The sequence below is a fragment of the Macaca mulatta genome, chromosome 5 (assembly GCF_049350105.2).
Source record: "Macaca mulatta isolate MMU2019108-1 chromosome 5, T2T-MMU8v2.0, whole genome shotgun sequence".
Lineage (NCBI taxonomy): Eukaryota > Metazoa > Chordata > Mammalia > Primates > Cercopithecidae > Macaca > Macaca mulatta.
The window spans coordinates 180,477,153-180,502,774 of NC_133410.1; the positions used below are offsets into that span (position 1 = coordinate 180,477,153).

The following is a 25,622-nucleotide window of genomic DNA, read 5'->3' on the forward strand; positions in this document are numbered from 1 at the left end:
GGAGGCTGAAGCAGGAGAATTGCTTGAACCTGGGAGACGGAGGTTGCAGTGAGCTGAGATCATGCCATTGCACTCCAGCCTGGCCAACAGAGTGAGATTCTGTCTCAAAAAAAAAAAAAAAAAAATTTAGAGATAATATTCTCAGTCCTCTCTTAATCATCTATTCAGCCTTATTTGCAAATTCTGTGTATCTCCCTTGAAACACTCTTTCTTTTGTTTTTTTTTCCTGATATACACACATATTTTTCCTGGCATTTTAATTCCAAACTTAATTTTTTATATAATCCTGAACATTGATATTTGTGAGAGTTTAAGTATTTTTTCTTCTCTTTTAAATATTTCATCTTTTCTTCAGCCCAAGTCCAATTTACTAAAGAGAGTTTATATATTCTATCCTCCAGTTTAATATATACACATTGTTCTTGCTTTGCTGAGTTCTGATATATGTAAATTTCAGTAACTATTGTTTACTTACATAACACCAAACCCCCAACAGCAAAATTCAAAATTCGAATTCAAAACTGTGAGTAATTATGTGACGTTAATCTTTGCTGCTAGCTCTTTAGTGCACAAATTAATACATTAAATAATAGGTATGCATCATGATCAGTTACCAACCCCATCACTTTCTTCAAAGTCTGTTGGTGGTTGGTCACTGGTCATTTGTTGTTAAATTCACAAACAGCAAAGCCTGCAGTTATGTTGATTCTTTGTCTCCCAGTTATGAATCCATGTGATATATTTTTAAATGGATACGTGAAAGAGAGTTGGCCAAGAAAGATGAAAGAGCAACAAGGAAATAGAGAGTGATAATGCCAGAAGTGAAATTCAAATAGAACGTAAAATAGATCGATAGAAGAAGTAGCTAACCCTGAAAATGTTGGCATTGGCACTGTCCAAGAGAATCTAGATCTTGCTCTGCTGAGATATTCTGTTTTATTATTCATTACAAGCATATTTCACTGGTGCCATTGGGCTTGGTTATAACAGCTGCTTTGTAATCCTCTTCTCTTCATTTTGACACCAGGATATTTCATGATCAGGCTCCACTAATTGTTCTATCTACTGATCATGTGTCACATTTATTTTGTTCTTCTTGTCAACTAATTTTGCAAAATATCATTGGTATTGTGAATTTTGTATTGTTGATTCTGTTATATTCTCCCAAAGAGTGTTGACTTTTTTGTTTGTTTAACTGGCATATAAGTTTGTTTGGTGTAAGCCGCAAACTTTTGTATGTAACCCAAAAAATATTTTCAATGTGGTGAACAAAATTTGTATATTTTACATTTTGAGACTTCTTGATATTTGTTCTTTAGCCTAGAAAGTGAAGAAAAATAACAGAAGCTGAGAAGCTTTTTAATGAGGAAGTCTTAAAAGTATGATGAGCAAAATAACATTCATTGATATCCAGCAGACAAATGCTGAAGGTAGAAAACTAGGTTATATATTTGAGTATTTTGCCAGAAGCTTTGGCTATATTAGCAGCTGTCATCATGGGGAGATTTCCACCATTATGTAGTTTCTCTAGCAGGGGACAGTAAGGAAGGAGTTGTGGAGAGAAAGCAGGAATCTACAAAGGACAGTTCATAACAGTGCATCGCCAAAAACTTTCCAAGAGGAACACACGAGAACTGAGAAGTGAAAACAGCCTCTGGAGGCTCCCAGTCAAACGTGCAGAAGAGAAGGGGAGTGGGGAATCTGCCTGAGCAGATGGGCAAAATGTTTAAACCAAGGTTAAGAAGGTTAACCAATAACATAAGGTTAATATGCAATTGTCAGTACCTATAAAGGGAAAAACTTTGGGACAACTCATTCTACTAAAATGACTTGATTGCGTCTAATGTTAACATATTTTATTCCAGAGTAATTTCATTAAGATGAAGTTAATTTACATGCTTACTTTTGCTGTGAGAAAGACAACTTCAGGGCTACAAAAAAATTACTTTGTATTTAAATATAAATAAAAATATTTGCAAACCATATAAATTTGCAAAAATATCAGTCCTTTGGAAAACATATGTTTATGAAATAGTAATTTCATCAATTATAGTGAGCAACACACTTTGAAAGAAACACAAAGACAAGGTCCCTGGGTTTCCTGGTTTTCTATAACAATGATGGCATGATGGAAGTGAGAATAAAATGGAGACTAAAAAAATGGCATGTTAATAATCATTGCACTTTCTGGATCTTGCCTATGAAAGACATATTTTATGTATCAACAACCAACAAGTTAAATACTTACAAAATAAGTTTTAGACTGATATTAAAGGTATTTCTCTGGAAAGATTTTTCTCAGCTATTCTCATCTATCTGTTTGTTCTTATTTTTTTTCTCAGTTTTACTCTTTTGTAATATGCAAAGAACTTTGTTCTTTTTATGTCCCTTTTATATTTTTTACTTTTTGCTTTCTTTTTCCTAAGACTTCGTTTTTCATAACATATGTTTCTTTTTTTAAAATAATGTAATAGAGTTACCCTCTTTCAGATGTTTCAAAATAAATAGTTGTGAGAAAAACAATTTGCTTACTGGTTCAACTTCTACCATGCCATTAATAATGACTAATAATTATAAAGATAATAACTATTGATGGTCTAATATGTTATTTGAATACATAATTTTGATTAATTCTTACAATGACGCTTCAACATGAAAACAGTATCTTCAATTTACAGCTGATAAAATTGATACTTAAAGAGACCAAGTGATTTTTCAAGGTTAGGTGACGAACTGGAAGAGCCAGGATTCCAACTACAATTCCCGTTTTCTCACATGCATTGCTTTCACACTTTCACACTTTGATCATAATTATTTGTTAATATCTTAGAATAATTAAACTATTAATGTCATTATATATCTATTGATGACTTGCAACTGCACATTATAATTCTGTACAAGTCAATTATAATACCTACAATAACATTTGTCTTAATCGGTTGAGTGTTATTACATATTATATTGCTGATACAACAATAATTTTCATTATTTATACGATCATTTATAAAGAACTTAACTAAATAGTATACAATGGCATTATTAAAAGTTCTGAGGGATGAAAGGAAAATTGAAGTCTAATATCTAATTGTTTTTATATTTCAGATTGCTAATCACAGCCATCTCATAATTTTACATAATGTTGATGATTGCATGAGTTGGGAACATTTTCTATTAGGTTTATTCATCCCTATGAATCAGAACTTTGACACTCACAATAGCAAGGAAAGTGATTTACTTAGAATGGTGTTATTCTTTGCATGGCGTTTGCTCTTTTTCAAAGGCAGCATTTGACTTTTTCTTTGAAATCATCTTATTGCTGAGTGTCTTAACATTTAGTGGGCAACAAGCTATCAATTATATTAAGAAAGAGTTCTACATGCTGATCTAATGCAGTCATTGAGAATATTTTTGAAACATATTTGAAATTAGAAATTTTAGCTGAATCTGAAAGACCTTTCATTGTGAACCTTAGCTTAAATAATTTACAGACATTTGTAATCCACTACTAGAGGAATTCAAAAGTACCAACCTGTGATTATATCCTAAATATCTTAGTCCCTTTAGGAAAAATGACAGAGTATCTAAAATGATTTAAAGGCTTTTTTTATGATTAACAAAACTGTAATTCCCTACATTAGAACTATTTCATTGAATAAACACTTATTGATCACTTATTGTATGCCTGGCCCTTTGCTACAGGTGTACTTTGTATAAATTGATAGTAGCAAGGAGTAATTTATAAAGCGCCATAGGTCTCAGTGTGGTGGATTAAAGATGGCTGCAAATACATCAGCACTGTTCTCACTGAGATGTGAAGATTTTGTATCCTCTTCTTGACTCTGGTCTAGCCTGTGAGTATTTCCACAAATAAAATGTAGTGGGAACTGAGGTTATGCCATTTCCAAGTGTAGCTTTAAAGAGAACTGGCAGCTGATACATTCTTTCTCTTCGATTACTCAACTCCAGTTAAGAAGTATAACTATTATACTGTAAAAAGCCAAGACTCCCCTCTTGGAAAGCCATTTGAAAAGGTCATATGTAGAAAGCAGGGGGTATTCAGCCACGTTCCAGCTGCGACAGTCCTCAGCCATTCAATTAATAGCACTGATACCCTGAAAATTTTAAGTAGACACATTTTCTCCAGTATGCCTTGTTCCAACTCTTAATCCCAAAACAATGAAATTTAATAATAACAAATTTTGTTTTAAGCCCTATGAGTTTCGGCAAACTCTGCTACTAACAGAATTTGTGATATTGGGAATTTTATTTGAACTATTTATACCTGCAATTGTAAATAAATAAAACGATAGTGTCTATCACATTATTTTGACTAATGAGACACTGACCTTGATGTTTCTAAACTGTATATGGCACATACAAATAAGCCTTTAACTCCATAACTTGTATTTCCAGCCTAGACTTCTCTTATGGGCCCAGACATAATCATATATCTAGTTGCTTACTAAGCAATTCTACTTAAACATTCTATAGCACTTCAAATTTGTATATTCAAACTTTTCATATTCCCTCGCAACCTGCTCCCCTTTCTGTGTTCCCTATTTTGGCATATGGCACCCCATCTATTTAGTTTCACAAGCAAAATTCTCAGTTATCTTTGATGCTTTTCTTTTTATTATCTGGAAAAAAATCTGCTTTTTAAAAAAATATACAAAACAATTCAAAAATGTTTTCACTTCTTCTCCCACTGCTGCTACCTTTCTCAACTCATCTTTCTCTTTCTCTCTCTCTCTCTCTCTCTGACTATTCTGATAGACAACTCATATCACTCAGACTTCTGCTCACTGACTATATCAACTTCTGTCACTGCTCCAAGTTTTTACCTTGTTCTATCAGAACAATCTTTAATAGCAAAAAAAAAAAAAAGGTAATTATTGTGATGCATAAAACTATTCAATGAATTCAACAGAAAACAATTAAAAATTTGAAACACTGTGTTATAGACTCTCCAGTATCTCTGGCCTTTGGCACCTTTCCAGACTGATAATGAGCCACCGTCTTTGTTGATCACTACATTTCAGTCACACAACATTTTGGCCTATTTTAAAAATATGTCCCTCCCTTTCTCATCAGGGCTTTGCAAAGCCTTCTGTGCACATTCTCACGGAGTTAACTAGCAATTATTTAGGCTTTTGTACAATCATTTCTTCCTCAGGAGAATTCTCTCTGACAAACTCAGGTTTGAATAAAATCTCTTAAACGTAATCTCTTTATACAGTATCTTCTTCATGAAGTTCATATAATTCAAATGGATTCCTTTTGTGTGTGTGTTTTTATTATTACCATTTGTATTATTTGAGGCTACAGCACAAAAAGGGCTAAAAGTGGAAACCAGCAATGAAAGGTAGGGAAAACTGATAAGATATGATGCAAACTTTCAATATTGTCAGAGGCCAGGCTTTATTAAAGGATAATCATATTTCTCAGCACGCTGAGCTATGGATCTTATACATTGATTTACTCACATTTATACACACATGTGCATGTGTATATATAAAGACACAATGATATATAACCATAGCTATACTTTTTCATCTTTTAAAGCTTTTATGTATAGGATTAGAAGATGGGTTACAAATGTTAAATAGATAGAACAGTTACTAGTTTCCACAAGCATTTGTTTGGTGTATAAATATTCCAGGAAATTTTCTGGAAATACAGGAAATAGTATTATCTAACATAAGGCAAAGTGTTCTCTACCTACTCTTTGTTGAAGATTTTCACCAAACACTAGTATAGTTTTAAATGCAAAGCTATCTTCAATTTTGAAAGGTATGGCCTTTCATCCATGATTACAAACAGGCCCTTATTTCATTTTCTGTTCTGTTTAAATGTTTGCTTTAAATGTCACAAGTTTATGGTATGCATATTAAATAGGGAAACATAACTATTCTTTGTAGACATGAGAGTAAGCTTTAAAGAGATCTGTTAGTCTACTTTAAAACAGAATCACAACTTCTGTATTAGGAAACAGTGTAAGAAAGGAAAAAGATGAAGATGAAAGTTGATCTTCCCACTTAGCACTAGGATCTTAACAAAAACATTGAGATTCTTCGTGCACAAAATTAAGAGGTAAGAAAAAGTCAGTTCTAAGTCTCTCCCAATTTTAACATTCTACCATATTTTAATTACAAGTCACCTAAAATTCCTTCTGGCCACTTCCTATTAATACAAAGGCACTATTGATAAAATGGTCATATACTTGATACTGTTATCCATTGAACATTAAAATAATATTAGGCTGGTACAAAAGTAATTGTGGTTTTTGCCATTACTAATGCCATTATAAATATATGGCACTTTAAAGTCAAATTGAAAAATGCGTACTATCATTTGTTTATATTTTTGGTGTTACATTTCAAGCATGTAGTGAGAAGCATTAAGAAAACCGAAGTCTAGCTTACCCTGAGAATGTAAATTTTATCTTCAGATATATGCCTTTCACATAAAGAAAACTCAACAGACTTAGGGAAACAAATAAAAATGAAAGTAACATCAGGCCATTTATTTTGAAATTGCTTTTGGAAAAAATCTCGTATCTTTTACTTTGCCACCATTGAATAAATTATTTATTAAAACCCAAAGTTCTATAATGATTATATTGTACTAATATTCAACAAATTATATTCTAATTATATGCTTGTAAATGCTGAGAAGTGTCACAATTGTATAATACTGGGAAAGAGATGAGTTTAATTTTGCTTTTTTTCATTGTAATTGATTTATCAGACTCTCTAGAGTTATTAATCCTTTGTAACAGAGTTTAAACAATTGTAAATTCAGACACTTGCCTTTGAAATTGTGATAACTTCAAATAATAAGGCATACCCAGAAAACTTTGCATGACTTAAAATATCTATTTGAGCTACAAAATTAGATAAGCCTTCTTCTTTTCTATAAAATATCGACATCTACAAAATTATATTTCAATTACTTTTTCTATACAATATAATTCAATGGGTGCACATAGATAGTTATTGGATGAAAAAAATGTAAAACCCATGTCAAGTATGCCAGCCTGTGCTGTGTATCACCAACTGTAATTTAAATGTTACTATTTTATTCTTATATAATTTTGGCTTTTCATTGTTCATGATATATACTAATTAGCCAACATTTTACCTTCATTTAATATATTGTTCTCAATATCATACAAAAACTTTCAGTGTTTGATTAGAATATACTTGAAACAATGTTTAATCTCCATACTTTTCTTCATCTTCACTATAATACAGTAAAGCACTGTGCTCCTAAAGAGGCAAGCTTACATAAGGCCAGTTTTGCCTTTGTACCATGAAGCAGATGGGTTTGAATTATATTCTAATGCAAAAGGAACTCCACAAAATTTCTCCATATTTATGTGGAAAAATATAGCCTGTTAATTGCAGTGTTTTAGAATTTATATACTTAAAAATCAATATAAAATTTCCCTAGATTAAAGTCTTCTCAGTGTTTGCTAATTTAATTATAAACAGTATCGTAAACATTGTAAGTCAGGTTCTGGCATTTTGAGATTTTTTTTTTAAAGGGTCAAATACATGATTTAAAAATAATTTCATGTTCCACATTGTATTAAATGCTTTCCAAACACTCCATACATAATTTGGTATTTATAGAAAAAGGACCATTATGTGAGATGCAAAACTACTGTTAGGCATGTAAACTGATATTTCATGTTTTCCTCAATAGAAAAATATCTCCATATTTATAGGCAGTTAATAAACCAAATGTAGGTCATTTAGAAATTCACATTAAAGTTTAATTATTGCGCACTGTACAATAGAACTGAAAAAAAAAAAAGAAAAGAAAAACTAAACAAATTCCTCCTATCTAACTGAGATATGGTACACTTTGACCATCTTGTCCTCATTCCCCTGGTCACACTTCTGTCTCTGTAATCACCGTTGTACTCTCTGTTTCTATGAGTTCGATTTAGATGTAAGTGAGAACTTGTGTTGTTTGTCTTATTGTGCCAGCTTATCTCACTTAGTATAATGTTCTCCAATACCATCCATGTCTTGCAAATGACAAAATTTTCTGCTTTTCTAAGGCAGAATACTATTTCATAGTGTATATATACCACATTTTTATGATCATTTCATTCATTGATGGACATTTGATTCCATAATTGATTGAGTTGATTTCAATCAATTGAATTGGTTGATTGCAAAATTGATTCCATAACTTGGCTGTTGTGGATGATGTTGCAATAAACATGGGATTGCAGATATTTCTCTGATATATTTATTTTAAATCTTTTGGGTAAATACCCAGAAGTGAGATTGTTAAATCATATGGTAATTCTAATTTTAGTTTATTATTATTATACTTTAAGTTCTGCAGTACATGTGCACAACATACAGGTTTGTTACATAGGTACACATGTGTCATGTTGGTTTGCTGCACCCATCAACTCATCATTAACATTAGGTATTTCTGAAGAAATTCCATATAGTTTCCCATAAGCTCTGTACTAATTTACATTTTCACTAGTTGTATACAAGGGTTCCCTTTTCTCAGCATTGTCACTGACACTTGCTATCTTTTGTCTTTTTTATAAAACCCACTCTGAAAAGTGTGAGATGATATCTCTTCACGGCTTTAATTTACATTTTTCAAATGATCAACCATGTTTTTAAAAATAGATCTGCTGGCCATTTGTGTATCTTCGTGTGAGAAATGTCTATTCAGGTCTCTTGTCATATTAAAATTGGGTTTCTTTGCTGTTGAGTTATGTGAGTTTCTTATATATTTTGTATGTTTACCCCTTATCAAATGTATGATATTCATTTGATAAATGATTCTCTCCCAATCTTTAGATTGTCTCTTCACTCTGTTAATTATTTTCTTTGCAGTGCAGAAGCTTTTCAATTTGATGTAATTTCCTTTGTCTATTTTTGTTTTTATTGCCAGCCCGACCATCTACTTTATGTTATATATTTACTTTTTCAAACATGACAGCTAATCTTGCCATTTTTTCAAAGACATATATTCAGAGACATCAGGGGATGAGGTTCTACATTCTGAGATTTTCTTTGAGAAAACTCCCATTAATTCTTGTGAAATAAAGGAGAAAATGATTGCTTATCGAAACAAACTAACCTGCTGAAAATAAACATCTACTTTCCTTCAAACCTTGCACTCATTTCCTTTAATTGACCCAATTGCTGCCACTTTGGCCTCCCCACGCTCCCCGTGCTCTGTATTGATTCCCTGGGAGGGTTGCATTGAGGCAGTGGCTCTCAAATCTAAATTTTCCATTCAGTTTTACCCTCTATTAGTTGAAACAGACAACACCATCTCCTCACTAAAGATATATGCTACAGAAGTATACAAACAGGTCCTGGAGCCTAGGGCATTCATTAAAATAGAAATACCATAAACATTTATTATATCAGAAATGGGAGACTGCACACCACTGACCGAACAACAGATGTGTCAAAATGATGCATTAGTTGAATTTTGCCGTGCTTTCCTCTTCCTTTTCTACCTGAGAACAAAGCAATGTACTAGTTAGAAAAAGCAAAATAAAATAAATTCAGAGACTGAGTTGCAGAGTAAATGATATCAAAACTCTCTGCAGATTTAATAAAAGTAAATTGCTAGAGGTCGTTACTTTTCATGTTTATTGATTTTTGCAGTCAATATCATTATTAGCTAGTGGAGAAAAAGATTTATCATGAAGTTCCAAAATACAGAGTTAAAGGAAGAGGAAAATTCAGGTAGTTCTCTATTTAAGGAAACATTGTACTCACAAACTATTATCAAAAAACAAAGAATTGATAGTCAACGTTTTTTTTAAAAAAAGTTTTCTATAGTCATGAAAAGGTATAGATTGTGTAAAAGAAGGTTGTGCTTATTTTTAAAAATTAATATTGTATTATTGTGTTAATATAAAAATTTTAAATGAAGCAAAAATGAGTAAAACATTTTTTCCACTTGAGTACACCAATTTATATTTTCTACTACTGTTCTTCAGGTTCCTGAAGCCCCCTGATAACCTAATAGCAATGTTACTAATAACATTGCAAACTCCTTGTATAAACTCCACAAAGACAGGAAACTTGTTTATCTTTCTCTTATCTTCACAGTGCCTGGCATATCATAGAATCAATAAATATTCTTGAATGAAGGAAGAACCAGCAAGTTTCAATGTAATTTTGAAGGGACTAAGTCATCAACTGAGGGGAATAACTTGGGTGAACCGACGGGAATAATATCCTTTTGCTATAATATCCCATTACTATGCTAATGTTTCAGTGCAAAAGAAGCCAAAATGAAGAGACCAAACTCCATGAACTTAAAAAATGGATTTATAGATACAGAATATCCAGAAGCCAAAACTTATACTTTCTGATATGTCCAGAACTATTTCAGGTTAAATTTTTGATTCTATTCCTGCATCTCTGAAGCAAAACTCATAAGCACAGCTATTTGAACAAAATATCTGCTAATCTAAGCCATTTTCCCTCAGTCACCACAGAAGGCTATAATCATAGATGCTACTTATGAGTCAATGATTCCTTCAAATGGTTTAGTTATCAATAAAACCATCAAATGGACCGTTTCCCATAAACTTGGATGAAAACTATTATGTAGATTATATTATTTGATGTTAAAATATTGTTTTCATGAACTAAAATTTGTCTTAAATGTAACAAATGTAAAATTTGTACATTTTGAAATAATAACCAATCTGTTTTAAAATTTCCCACTGAAAAGTTTTTCATTTTTTATTTTATTTATTTATTTATTTTTGTCACACTATCAGAAGCATTCTTGCAGCCCCACGCCAAGCACTAACCGCATGCAGAGCACAATGCTCTAATTTGCATCCTCCAAAAAAAGACAGCTCAACCAGACTTAATGTATTTTGGCTGGCAATTTGTATGCCTAGTCTCTGCCCAACATACTTTAGTTTGAAAGAGCCAAGCTATAAAGCCTGGAATGATAGTTTATAATAGGAAGCTTGATAGAGTTGTTTCCACTGCTATTTTATCAGCTCCAGCAGGAGCGCAATTTGTTTCTTAAAGAGATGGGAGTGTTCCTTGTAGACAGAAGAATACCAGTGGGTTTTACAATGATTATTTTGGAGAAGTCATCTTTTCTACCTTCTGCAAATGCTATAGTATTTTTAGGTTATTTTATAATTTGTGTATAATCATAAATTATATATTTCTTTGTGGGTCTAGTTTAATTTGTAAAATACTGGGACTTCATGAAACCAGATTTTTTTTATATATATTAAGCATTCACAAGAAGTAAACTTCAGTTAACTTTGTTCTCTTCATTAGGAACTTTCCCTGCATACACTTGCCTGGAGGGAGATCAGTGAACAAAAAGAAACAGTAGAGAGATTTTGCCCATTTCTTATCTTTATTAAACTCCTGCCCACATGCCATTAGATTATCCTTTTTACCTTTTATAAAATAGTAATTGTCAATTACTTTACATTTCCTTTTATATTTAGCTCTTTTGGATATTCTTAAATTATTAAACAGAAAACTTAGTTTATCAGTAACAAGCCATATAATCACAGAATTTCACAGAGAAGTTTTACCAGCTACAATATCATGGGTGGAAAGATTGAATTCTATTTTACATGGCTTCTCAAGACCACGTTTATTCTCAAATGTAGAAAATGTACTCTTGCCAACTCAAGGTAACGTAAATATTTCTAATAAAAAATGCAGGCTCAGTCAGGTGCAGTGGCTCACGCCTGTAATCCCAGCACTTTGAGAGGCCGAGGCAGGTGGATCACCTGAGGTCAGGAGTTTGAGACGAACTTGGCCAACATGGTGGAACCCCGTCTGTATTAAAAATACAAAAGTTAGCCTGGTGTGGTGGTGGGTGCCTGTAATTCCAGCTACTCAGGAGGCTGAGGTAGGAGAATTGCTTGAACCCAGGAGACAGAGGTTACCATGAGCCGAGATCACGCCATTGCACCACAGCCTGGGTGACAAGAGTGAAACTCCGTCTTAAAAAAAAAAAAATGCAGGCTCTATGGAGTAAATTCTCAATCAAATATAGGTATTTTTCCCACTTTTACTCTCCTTCATTTTCTGGCTGGCAGGCTGGACTTTAGTAGTGGTAACTTTGGTTTTATTCTCTCAGAATCAGTCCCTGAGCCTATGATGTTATCAAACTAAACTGCGATAGGCTCACTGGGCCAGTAAGGCCAAATACCCACACCAAGGTTTGCAGCAGGAGAAAGGAAGGCATTTATTTGCAGGGCACCAAGAAAGGATAATCAGGCAGTTCAGGCTTAAGTCCCAACTTCCCCAATGGCTTTCAGGTAAGGGTTTTCTTAAAGGAAAGTGTAAATTTCAGGAAAGCAGAAGTTACAGGCAAAATCATAAATCAATACATAGAGGTTACACAATGTTTGGCCTAAAGTCATACGTAGATTTAAAGTTCATCTGATTTGCAGTTGGTTAAAAAAGAGAAGCTTTGTTTAAAAATTTGGGGTGGGCATAAAAGAACTTTAGCTTGTGGCTCCTGGATGTGGCTTCCTCCAGTCCCTTCAGGAAAAAATGTAGAACAAAGAACATAAGTGATCTGAGTTTAGTCCTTAGCATCCCCATTTGGTGTGGATCCAGATTTCAGCAAACCAACTCAGGGATGTTTGTTACCTTTAGTTTCTAACTTTCTTGCCTATTGTTTTGAGCTATTATTACCTTCTTGCTTATCAAGTTCCTTATATACTTCTCCAGGCTAGCTAGGTCCCTGGAAGAAATTCAAGATTTTTCTTTAATTCTATGTTTGGGTGGGCCCACAGGCCAAGAGGGGTCCCTGCTCCCTCTCAATGATTCAAGTGAGAATAATTTATCTGGAAAATGAACTTAGGAAATACTGGGAAAGCAATGAGGAAATAAGATGGAATGCTAGTTAAGAAAGTATGGTTATCATCAAGGTTACTAATGTGTCTAATGAATTTGTTCTTGCTGGGGTATTCTTGGCATTTGTAACAAGGCACCTCATAGGTTTCTTCCTGAAACCTAAGAGTAGGAGTATTTATGATGCACTGTCATCAATCTTGGCAAAGGCAGAGTGTTAGTGAAGCAGGAGAGTTCCCTGACCCCTCTACAGGATGTGTGACAGGGGTGTGGCTTGTGTTTTCAGCACCATGCACTTAAATCCCTTACAGGAAGGGGAGCATGCAGACAGGCAGGTGCAAGAGCTCAGGTGAGTGTTTTGGGGCTCCATCCGCTTGGTAACGTCTAGGGGTGGGTACCTATGATTTCCAAAGCCCAAGTGGGAGTGTGTTTCAGTGCATTCTTCTAGCTTTGCTGTCCATAGATGGCTTAAGTGTTAACCAGCTCAGTGCCCTCTTGATACCCGGGTCCTTGTCTGCCATCCAGGAAGAATCACATTACACATGGACTTGAAGGATAAATTCAGGGATCTTATTAAGTGGTGTAGGTGGCTCTCAGTGGGATGGATGGGGAACTGGAAAGGGGATGGAGTGGGAAAATGATCTTCCCCTGGAGTTTGGCTATCCAGTGGCTGATCTCCTCTCTGATCATTCCCAGCCAGACTCCTTTCGGCATTCAGACGTTCCTTTTCTTCTTGCCTTCTCTACCACACTGTCCTGCCATTCTTATGCTCTTCTGTTAATCTCCTCATAGGTTCTGGAGCCTGGGGTCTGAGGTTTATATGGGCACAGGATAGGGGAGCATGACAGGCCAAAAGGCAACTTTTGGGCATGAAAACAGGAATGCCTGTTCCCAATTAGGGCCATGGGTTTCCAAACTTGCAGATGGGGCCTTTGCCAGGGAACCACTCTTTTGTACCCATTATTTCCCTATCTCCTGTCCATCTAATTAGTTTTCTGACACCTTGGTAACTGACAAAGCAAATCAAAGCTTTGGGCAAAAGGGTATATAGAGTCAACCTTTCAAGCACTGATAGGGCTCTGGGGCTACACTCTCTAGCTCTAGCCTCTCCCTTGTCGGCACTGTCATATAGCTTGATATGGTGATCCTGACTCCTCTGCAGCCATCTAGGAGATGAAATATTACCTGTAAACTTTTATTTTACTAATAGCTCATTTTCACTTTGTATTCACCTATGACCGCTTAGATACTAAAAAACAAAAAAAAAAATGGACTCTGAAAAAAGAGTCCTCACATATAATTTCAGAAGCACTGCCTTAGAGGGCTTCTAGTTCTGATCTTATATCCCAGTCATGGAAATGGAGCATTCGCAATTTTATATTATTTCAGTAGAGCCTCAAAGCAGAGAGGATGTAGGACATGTACCACACTTCCCTGGGAAGAGCTCGGGGACACCGTGAGCTTATTTAGAGATGAACGTGAACACACCCTTAAAGACCTATGTACATCTTCACAACCTTAATAGTAACCACAAGCTCCAGATGGGCTGTCTACCCCAACCCATTCACCAGCCAGATGAGAGCCAAGTTCAGAGCAGGAGCTGGCCACCAGAGGAATCCAAGCATTAGTGCAGACCACAGAGTGCATGAGCTGGTTTATCAGGTAACCCGTAAAAAGCAAACGGCTACAATGCAGATCAAGACAAGATAGGGTGGTTCGTCTCATGGATGCTTGTTGTTGAATCAGGACTTTAGGGTCATGTAGTGTCACCATCATCTCTTTCTTTTGTGATCGCTTTTGCCCAGGGTAGACAAGGTTAGCTTTGCTATCACTTTGTATTTGGAATCAATTCAACCTGACTTCCTACAGGGCTTTAAGCTTTGATATTTGAAGTCAAACTTTTGGTATTCAGAAAACCTTTTATCTCATGAAGTTTTCCTATTTAACTGTCTCTACTAGTATAAACATACATACATATTCACCCATACTGTCTCTCACACACAATTGTATTTGCTTTAAAAAAAAAAAAAAAAAAAAAACCTAAGTTATACGTGCCCTTTCTCTTCAAAACAAGTTACATGAAGTTGTGGTTGCTGCCGGAACGTCAGGGGAAGGGGAATGAGTACCAGGCAGCACAATGAAAGAAAACTTACTATGTAAAATAATATTCAAGACTTATGCAGTAACATGTAAATAGGAGAAAAATAAAATACAAATAAATACAACTAAGGCTGATTTTAAGATAAATGAACTCAGGTGTAATTACCATTTTCATTAGATACCTAAACATATTTTTACCTGGAATAAGAATCTGCATACCAAATTTTAGTGATGAGAATTTTGTAATTTCTGAATCATATTTTATGTGAAAAGATTTTGAGGATTTCTTTGAAAACAGACATGGTGTTTAAAAAAAAAAAACACACAATAATACAGGGGATCAACAGGAGAAGCAGGTGCTATCCCCAGTCATTATAGTCAACTTAATAAATACTCTGCACACAGACTCCAAAACCTATGAGCATTGATCCAAAAGAAAAATCATTAAGGTGAGGATAGAGGTAGCCATTCTCTTGAAAGCTGCTTCCTTCAGTGCCTGTGGTGTTGGCATAAATAGCTCAAAGCTGTCTGGAATTAATTCTTTTCTAAAGGGACTGCTGAAAAAGACAGGAACATGTGTTCTTGGCAGAAAAACAAAGGGTTTTAAAGTACCTCAGTATTTATCCCACTACAAGCCAACTTAGTGCATTATATTCATATCAAAATTGTACCTCTACAACTGGGGGAGAAGTTTATAGCTGCTGACAAAATTTTCCATACACTTCAATCAGAAGGAAACAAATGAGCTGTGTCTATGTGTATGGTGTGCGTGTATGCACGCATGCACATATTTTGTGTGTCTGTGTACCTGAGTATATATGAACATGGAACATTTTTTACAGGAATGGGTCCCCTAGCAAAGGAGGCAAGACTTTTAACTTTTATCTTTTGAAGTTATGTAAATTTTTATAATAAATAACATATATCCATGGGATGAATAAAAACTAAAATAATCACAAATTATGAATTTCTAAATCAAAGTACAATTGTATTTCCAAAACAAAATCCAAAATTAATATGCATATTCTAAAATATGTTCATAGTTAAGGAAAACGTTATTTGTTCATGTTGAGAAATACATTTGGCTTACAGAGACCAGGAGGCTTTCTAAAGTTAGAAATCTTTCTTTCTAACTCTACACTTTAACATATTTAGAGATACTTCATGAGAAATATGATATACATATTTAATTTTTCTATTAATATTATAATTAATGTTTGATAATGGTAACTCCAATATATTGCAATAACGTTAGATATTAGAGTCATTCTTATCACACACATATTTTTATAACAGGGTTTTCAATCAAGGGTCAAAGAATCAGAATTCAAATAGAAATAATTTAAAGGGCACATTTTATATTTTACATAATTTATTTAGATGAATTAAACATGAAAAGTGTCTTAGTTTATTTAGGTTGCTATAATGAAATTAGTGGAATGGCTTATAAACAACAGACACTTGTCACAGCTCTGGAGGCTGGGAAGTCTAAGATCAAGGCTTCCAGCAGGGTCAATGTCTGGTGAAGTCCCACTTTCCGGGTCATAGATCAGAGATCTTCTGATTGTGTTTTCACAAGTTGGAAAGCGCCTCTTTTATAAGGAGATTAATCTTGTTCACAAGAACTCCACCCTCATGGTCAAACCACTTCTCAAAATCTTCATCTCCAAATATTATAACATTGAGGGTTACGTTTCAACATAAGAATTTTGAGGGAATTTAAACATTCAGTTTAAAGTACAAAAGTAACCATATACAATAGTATAAAGGAAGCCTAAATAATGATTCTTGTCAAACTCATATTGTCCAATTGCTGAACTTTGAAACAAACGACAAGTAGTGCCTTTTCATTAATGATCAAAAGAAAGTTGTTATTTCTGTTTCTTGATCCAAACATTTTGATAATCGGAATTAATTATTACAACTTAAAGTTGAAGAATGTATGTAAGAAACTTCGACTGTCTCAATGTGTCATTCAAATAGGAACTAAGAGATATCCAAACCTTAGTATTCAGCTTTTCTCCTTATGGGTCCAGACCATTAGAACTAAATGCATGGAAACACGTCCAAATGGAAGACAGAATCTCACTTTATTATTTGCTGAATGAAGGGCTTATAACTTATTGTATGGGGTTCTCTGGCAAAATAAAAAGAAAACAAATAAACCACTAAGTAGAGAAAATTTCCCCTGCTTTCCTTCTTCTTATTCTGAGATAGCCAGTTCTCAGAGTAGCCTCCTTTCCCTTTCAGATGTAGGCAGAAAGTGAAATACAAGGGAAGAATTTTAAGAGAGGGTGGGCGTTTGGTTGTATTAAAATTGTGGAATATTCTGGAACTAAAAACTCTCCTAATGCTTCACTGCTGCATATCTCTCTTTCTAACAATTTTCTTGAAGTAAATGGAGCTCTTTTCTTAAAAAGTAGGAAATTTAGAAAAGTACAATTTCACTGTGGTTGTTACACATTTGAAAAATACCAAAATAGGCCTCTTTGGTAAAAATTAGATTGGAGAATGTGACCTGTGCCTAGAAATCAAATTGGGACTTCAATTGTTTCTCCCACCCTTTTCCCAAATCCAAGATACGACGAAGTCCAGAGCAAATCCAAAGTCCGTTTAGTCAACCAGACGTTGTGAATGGGAAAACCTGCCAAACTTTAAGCTGAGCTCTGCCTAAGCAGCTCCTCTGGGGTGGGGTGAATTTGAGAGCCCCATCTGACACATGACAAAGTAGTAACACTCACTGATAGAATGTAATTTTGACAACTTCTGAGTTAATGTGGCACAGTTATCAGGGTTCTTCTTAGCCAGATTGGTCTATAGTTTTAGATTTCACAGAAAGGATCTAAAATTGAATTCTAGCCCACCCAGAGGTTATTAAGCTTGGGGAAAAATGGACACAATGTAATTGAATTCATCAATGATAGTATGAAAAAAGCTGTCAGTTTTTTATGATGAAATATATAGTAGCAAAGCATATTCAATACTTTGTCTGCTGATAAAAGCAGTATTTTGTTCTCTAAAAGAGTATTTGGGAAACCAAGTATTCCAAAATAGAAAAATTGCGGAGTGAAGATACCTATAAACAAAATATGTTTATAAAATCTGCTATTAAGAATAACAGATTAACTTAAAATTCTGCCACTTAACCAAAAAAATGCTGCCATTTAGCCATTTTATCACATAATATTTATCACTTATATTGTTACATACTTGAACTTATATTTTCTGCATAACATTGAAGTATGCATTTTATCATTTGACATCATGCTAAAGCATAATTTTATTTTCAAGGAAAGCCTTGAGGATATTATGTAAATAGTTGTATGGCATTCTTTCACATATACAAGTACCATAATCTATTAAAATATTTACTTTGTTTACCATTTAAGCTGTTAACATTCTTTTTTGCTGCTACAAAGAACTGTCTCCTGAGAATACTTGTATTTATATTTTTTCAATTTCAGATCATTTCTTAGAGTACATACAATAAATAAAATTACTTGGATCAGTCTATGAATATTTTTAGGACTCAATATACAGAATATACAATGTTTTAAAGTTTGTATCAATATGTATTTCCTTCTCTTGTGAAACTGCTAAAATTAAGTATTATCAGGTTTTTAAACCTATGCTAATTCATCAAGCAAAGAAAAAGGATTGTAGAAGTATTTTTAATAATATAGTTATTTAATTATAAATAAAGCATTTTGACATATTTGTTTGCCATTTGTGGTTTATCTTTAGTGAACTGCTTATTGTAGTACTTTGTGTGGTTTATAGAAGTATCTTTTCATATCTATATGCAAAAATATTATAGACTACATGTATCAATATTTGGCTTATTGTAAATATTCTCCTAGTTGATAGCATTATATTGTATGATGGTTTTATTTTTAAAACATTAAAAATATTTTAAATTATGGTTTTAAAATTAAAATATTTTAACGTTACAATATTTTTAATGAAGTACTTTAATGAAGTAAAATTTTTTCTTCTTTATAGTTTTGGGTTGGACTGTTACTTCAATCTTTAAAAGAATTTATTTTACAAGAACACATAAATTTTGCCTAATGTATATTACGTATTAACTTTAAACATTAATTGTTTTTGGCTGGGCATGGTGGCTTACACCTGTAATTCTAGCACTTCGGAAGGCTGAGGCAGACACATATCTTGAGACCAGTATTTCGAGATCAAACTGGACAATATGGTAGAAACCCTGTATGTACCAAAAAAAAAAACCAAAAAAAAATTAGTAGTGGTGCATGCATATACTCCCAGCTACTCGAGAAGCTGAGGTGGAAGGATCACTTGAGCCCAGGAGACAGAGGTTGCTGAATATTTAGAAGGTGAGACTAGAAAAAATAGCTTAAAAAAAAAAAGTGTAGGCCAAGCATTTTGGTCTCATGCCTGTGGTCCCTACTACTCAGGAGGCCAAAGCAAGAGGATCACTTGAGCCCAGGAATTCAAAATCAGCCTGGGCACCATAGGGAGAGTTTGTCTCTACAAAAAGTAAAAAATAAAAATTAAGAAAAAAATCAAAAAAAGAAAACCTGGGTGTGGTGGTGTACTCCTATAGTCCCAGCTACTCCAAAGGTTGAGACGGTAAGATTGCTTGAGCATGGAGGTGAAGGCAGCAGTGAGGAGAGATTTCCCCACTGCACTCCAGCCTGGTGGCACAGATCCTGTCTAAAAAAAAAAAAAAAAAAATATATATATATATATATATATATATATATATATGTCAAGTTTTTATTCATCTGAAATTATACACTATGGGAATGTGAATTGTTCTCTTTGTGTGATCATCTTTCCATTGATTAATGTGGTGTTTTGAACATGATTTATTATGTGGATACACACTTAGAAACATAGCTCTTTCTGGAGATAAATAATCTTTTCCATTTTTCTGCACATGTTTTTACTTTAGCATTAGTACCAAACTAACTTCATTTGTGTGCTTGTACTCCATGTTATACTACATGGCTATATAAATCACCAACTACACATTTTTGGGGTTTTTTGTTTTTGAGACAGGGCCTCGCTCTGAACAATCTGTCACCCAGGCTGAAGTGGTTTTTTTGTTTTGTTTTGTTTTGTTGTAGAGACCAGTACCCAGGCTGGTCTCAAACTCCTGGGTTCAAGTCATCTTCCTGTCTCCACCTCCCAAGTCGTTGGGACAACAGGTGTGAGCCACCATGCCTAACCTACACTTCTTTTTAAAAGCTATTTTTTCTAGTCTCACCTTCTAAATATTCTAAAAGTATTAAAGATAATTTTGATAAATTGATTGAGACCGAATTAAATACATATATAAATTTCGAGAAAAGTAAGATCTCAAAAAATATGAACTTTCCCATCCAGACACAGAATACTTGTCTTCTTTGATTCAATTTTGTTTCCATTCATTTCAACAAAATTTTGCAGTTACCTTGGTTGTATTTTATTTTCACATTGATTTTTTTTCTTACACTTAGGAGTTGTTTTGTGTCTGTGTGTGTGCACGTGCACCTTCATGCGTGCACATCTGCATGTTCTTCTTTTTTATTCTAGCACATTTTTCTAATTTATTCTCCTGATTTATTTTACATAATCGCCAAATAATATCTATACTTCTTTTCGTATAGTTTGCCACTGCCTATTGCCATCCTGTTTAGAGTCATTCACTTTTCCTCTGATTGAGTAGTTGCTTTTTTGTAGTATAATGATCAAATGGCAATCTTACTTCCCTCTTTTTTCTCAGATTTCCAGAGCCTACTTTATTTTTCTGCATGCTTTAACTATATCTTATAAGTCTTCAAAAGGGAACATTTAGAAGACGGTGACTTGAGCATTTGTTTCTGATCATTTCTCTCTTCCAATTTATTATTTTTACATCCCAGCCACTAAAATAATTAAAATTCTCTATTGAGATGTATACAGACATCCTATTGCATCTGAATCTTTGGAGAGGAAGTACAGGTATCAGGGCATCTTTTGTTGCAATTGAGAGACGATCAAGAAATTAAGTTTTGGAAAGAAGTGTGTCTATCTACCATGCTTGTGCAAGTAAGCAGATTTCTGAGTTGCCTAGAAGATAGATCATCTCCCTGGAGAAGGAATCTTTTGGAAAAAGGAAGGGGGTTTGCTTCTACTCCCTTGCTCTGTGTTCTCTATGAGAAGGAAGCTGTTTGTTCTGATTCAGATAGAATAAGAGGAAGCAGTTGTATTGGTTGAAGCCCCCCTCTCCTGGCTTGCTTCTGGGAGCAGAGAGAGCTCCTGGGACATTTTTAAACAGTGAGGTCCCAGATTTTCAATTCCATTGTCAATGGGTGACTAAAGAAGACATTATATTTCTATCTGCCAAGGGCTATGTGCTCATACTTGACATTACAATATAATTCGAATGGTCGATGGCATCTCACAATGACACAGAGAAATAAAAGTAATTGAAAATTTGGAAGAATCCTGTGACTTGAAAGGGAAGAAACAGTTTAATAACTTGAACAGTTTTCTAATATAAACACATGAATGAGGGCAAGAATGTGAGAAAATGTAAGTAGGAAATATAAGTAAGGAGCTTTAAAGAGATTTAACACAACAAAAAAGATATTTTGGAGCCGAAAAAAAAAAAGTCATGATTCTTAGATTTTAAAAGTATTTAAATGTGAATTGGTTAAAAATGTCAGGAGTCAGATTATATTTAGATTGCAATACAAAGTGTGATTTTTACTCCTGCTATGTTTATTTGAAGTTCTAGTCAAAAGTCAAACCACTAGTAAGTGGTGGAAGTGACTAAAAAGCACATCTGTCATTGTCATAAGTCCATTTTCTTCTCTATTATATCATCTCTGAGATTTAAAATCAAAATGAGAGTCAGTTGCCAGTTTTAATGTGAGAGGGAAGGGAAATACGAAGGGCACAGGGCTCCCAAGAAGCTCAGGAGGAGAGGGCTCAACAGAAGACAGTATCGGGAATTTGAATCCAGCTTTGCTTAACTAAAATTTGGATCAGGTAGGAATAAGTTACTTTTCCTAAAATGGGAAAAGCTCAGTCACAGATAAAATGTTCTTTTTCTTTTTTTCTTCTAAGGATATCTAAGTAATTCATCAGGAGAGAAAAAATGTGTTACTTTGTGCCAAATTAATGGCATCTTTAACCTGAATTACCAAAACAAGGACAAGTCTCAGAGAAAGAGGACATAGTTAAAAATTTAAGACAAAAACAATTCTATAAGTGCAAAATACAATAAAATACTTCTGTATATACATACATATATATGTTTATACATATATATACATATCTGCATAGATATGCACACAAATATATATACATATGCACATACATACATGTATATGTGTATTCATTTATTGATAATGCATATGCGTGAAATATGTTAGAAATAATTGTATACTTAATTGCTCTATTTTCCTGTTTCTCTATTTTTACATATCACTAAAAAAATTTAAACATGTTCAGCTGATGATTTATCCTTGTCAATGATCCCCTATATTATCTGAATCTGCATGAAAAATAAAACATTTTATTTCTCTAGGAAGCCAAAATATTTTGAAAAAAAAAGCAAATGAAAGTTACATATTGTGGTATCAGAATACTTCTTATTGTCTTTTAAAGAAAGACACATAGAACAATTTAATTATAGAGTTGAGGTAGTTTTCTATGTATATCAGGCCCTCCAAACACACCCACTACCATTTCAGGCTGGCATTCAAAACATCACTTAGTCACTACCCAGCATTCCATTTTGTTTGACTACATAGAAATAACATTTTTCTGCAATGGATGTATCGCTAATATGTATAATGGAACTGACTTATTTTGCAAAGCATTTCAAGGTCTTCCAGTTAATTTGACAGAAACTTATTCCATTATGTAAATAAAAATTACACCATATTACATGGGCTCTAAGGAAAATGACATATGTAGATTGCTATGCATAGATGCATAGAGCCGTCATTAGGAATATGTTTGGCACTAATGTGGGGGAAAAAAACAACAATCTTTCTAATTAGCCATGAAGAAAATGTGCATACATACTAATATACAGGTAACAGTGATTACCTTAAACCAAGAAATCAGTTATTTTAAAAATTCATACAACTAGAAAAAAATCTTATTTTTTTTTTCTTTAAATGACTATTTGTAATACTAATGGAAGTTTTCAGGTCTTTTTTTTCTCTCTCTGTATTTTCTCTCTCTCTCTCTCTCTCTCTCTCTCTCTCTCTTCCTTCATCCTTTTCACCTTCTTTCAATCTGACTAGATAATATTTTTAAAATACATTTGTTTAAAAAAATTCACCCAGTCTCCTCCTCTGGCAAGGGAGAAGGTTGTTTAATGAGGAGAACAGATGCTTCACTGTCTAGTCCCCCAGTAGTTCATGTTGTATTGAGCTCAGCAGCCCTACTCATATATTGCACTTTCATTCTGTCATTCAAATGTTGCAAAATCCCCTCAAGCTCCTTTATTTGTCTAGTGAAAGAAAAGAACTATTTTGGTCATATCCTTTCAAAATGTCTTGTTGTCACCTGAAAATCTTGATAAAAGGCATTTGAAATGTCCCAGAAAGGCCAAATATGTGCTTGTGTTATTTATTTCAGTTTTTATAATGCTAGAATTTAATTTTTCTCTTAATTAAACTTTGGGCTTTTTTTCTGTTACCTATCCATTGTATACTAGCTTAACTTCTCTAATAAACAAGCTCCATGATTTTAAGTTGTATTGGTTTAGGAGATGGCTTGATTTGTTTTAGACTAAAACACCTGAATTTACAAACTTGCCGCTTCCAAGTATATCCACCCTGAACGGTCTCAAACTCACCATCTCTTAAGGACTTAGCATACGCCAACATTGCACTGTAAATGCTTTAGAATCTGTTATTTACCACTCATTCCCTGCTTTTGAGCTTGGTATTTTTACCCACTTTTTTTTTTTTTCTTTTTGAGACAGAGTCTTGCTCTTGCTGCACAAGCTGGAGTGCAATGGCATGACCTTGGCTCACTGCAACCTCTGCCCCCCAGGTTCAAATGATTCTCCTGCCTCAGCCTCCTGAGTAGCTGGGACTACAGGTGCCCACCACCATGCCCAGCTAATTTTTGTATTTTATTTTAGTAGAGACAGGGTTTTGCCATGTTGGCCAGGGTGGTCTTGAATCCCTGACCTCATGATCTGCCCACCTTGGTCTCCCAAAGTGCTGGGATTATAGGCGTAAGTCACTATGCCCGCCCTCCACATTTTTCTAAGTAAGAATACTGAGAGAGAAATGTAATAATGTGTTTAATGTCACACTGTCTAGAAATAGACCAAATACGAATCAAATGTCTGTCTCTCCAGTAAACCATTACAAAATACCAACTCACCAATTTTATTGCTATGAAATAAGCTCAATTGTGATAATATTTATATTTTTATAAGACTACTGTTTCTTACTGCCTTACCTTTCCCCAACCCATGTCCCCAAAACACACACATGTATTTTCTCCCTTCGTAGAAAGTCACATCTCTTAAAAGTAAAGAAATAAAATGAAAGAAGGTTGGTCGTGAATTACGGGCTATCGATAAATTTTCAAAGCAATAAATAACTATTGTGGCTACATCCAAAATCAGCATTCCAAAACACATTTCAACACAGCATGTCACATTTTTAAAAATGCAATTCTAGGATATAACCACATTTTTCATATGACTGAAATCACATGGCCTTTTGCCCTATGCTCCACGAAGCAGTGATGTGTACAGAGAGGGGAATAATACGTGGCAGTTCTAGACCTCTGAAGCTCCTGCCAAGTTCCCCTATCAGAGAGACTATGAGTAACCCTCCCCTGCCTGGCTTCAGAATTCATCACTCTACCTCCTTTCTGCTTCCTTTGCTACCTAGGAGAAAAGCAATGTAAAATTTAATAAGTCGACTAAAAGTTATTTTCCCCACCATCTGTATAGGTTCTGGCAGTGTGCCTTGCAAAGTACTTTTAGTTACTAGGAGCTATGTAATACTAAACCCTGCCTACCAGCTGTTGGCACCAGAGTAAGTCTAAGAAGTTCTTGAGCAGCCAAAATTTCCTCTCATTTCCCACTGCTGTGAAGTCCTTTTATGCATCTTAGTACCTTCCATCCTTGGAAAGCTCTGCAGGGGAAGGACAGTGTAGCTGAATATCTGTGAAGGCCAGTGTAAACACCAGCACTTTGCTTCACTTTCTTCAATTAGCTTGCCCAAATTCAGAAGGAAAGAGTAGTTTCTCAGTATAATCTTTCACATTCATGTTTCAAAATAATAAGTCTCATCAGCCTCATAAAATTAAAGGCTGCCATAATTAGCCAAAGCGTGGCTGATTTGTATTTTTTCCTCATTTAAAGATGTTTATATTTTACATGTTTATAGAATATCACAGATTTTTCCCTAAAACTGAGTTATTTCTAGTTTTTTCTATAATTACTTTTTTTAAAAAACTTTTTTTGGCTTTTTTTTTTTGGTTTTGTTTTCTAAATATATATGACTCTAAACAAAGTGATTTGCAAAACCCTTTGTTGCAATTAAAGAAGACACTCTTTCTGCTTTGTCATTAAAAACAATTGTTTATTGACCCAAAATGACTACTTAAAGCAGGTCCCATTCCTCAATTCAGTCTGTTCGTTTGAATGCTACGGACAATGAGTAAAGCCCTTTAGCGTCG

General features: G+C 34.1%; 1 protein-coding gene across 2 annotated transcripts in view; it reads left to right on the top strand.

The window, feature by feature from the left end:
- Positions 1-25,622, top strand: part of GALNTL6 (polypeptide N-acetylgalactosaminyltransferase like 6) — a 1,218,179-nt gene that overhangs the window by 214,112 nt on the left and 978,445 nt on the right. Inside the window, exon 1 of one of the 2 annotated variants that reach the window (XM_001084905.4) lies at positions 11,900-14,516. The exons of the other annotated variant lie outside the window; for it this stretch is intronic. Within the exon in view, the coding sequence (XP_001084905.4) occupies positions 14,355-14,516 (162 nt within the window). The 5' untranslated portion in view covers positions 11,900-14,354. Of the gene's footprint in view, positions 1-11,899; positions 14,517-25,622 lie in introns of those variants that run through there. 2 annotated transcript variants of the gene reach the window in all.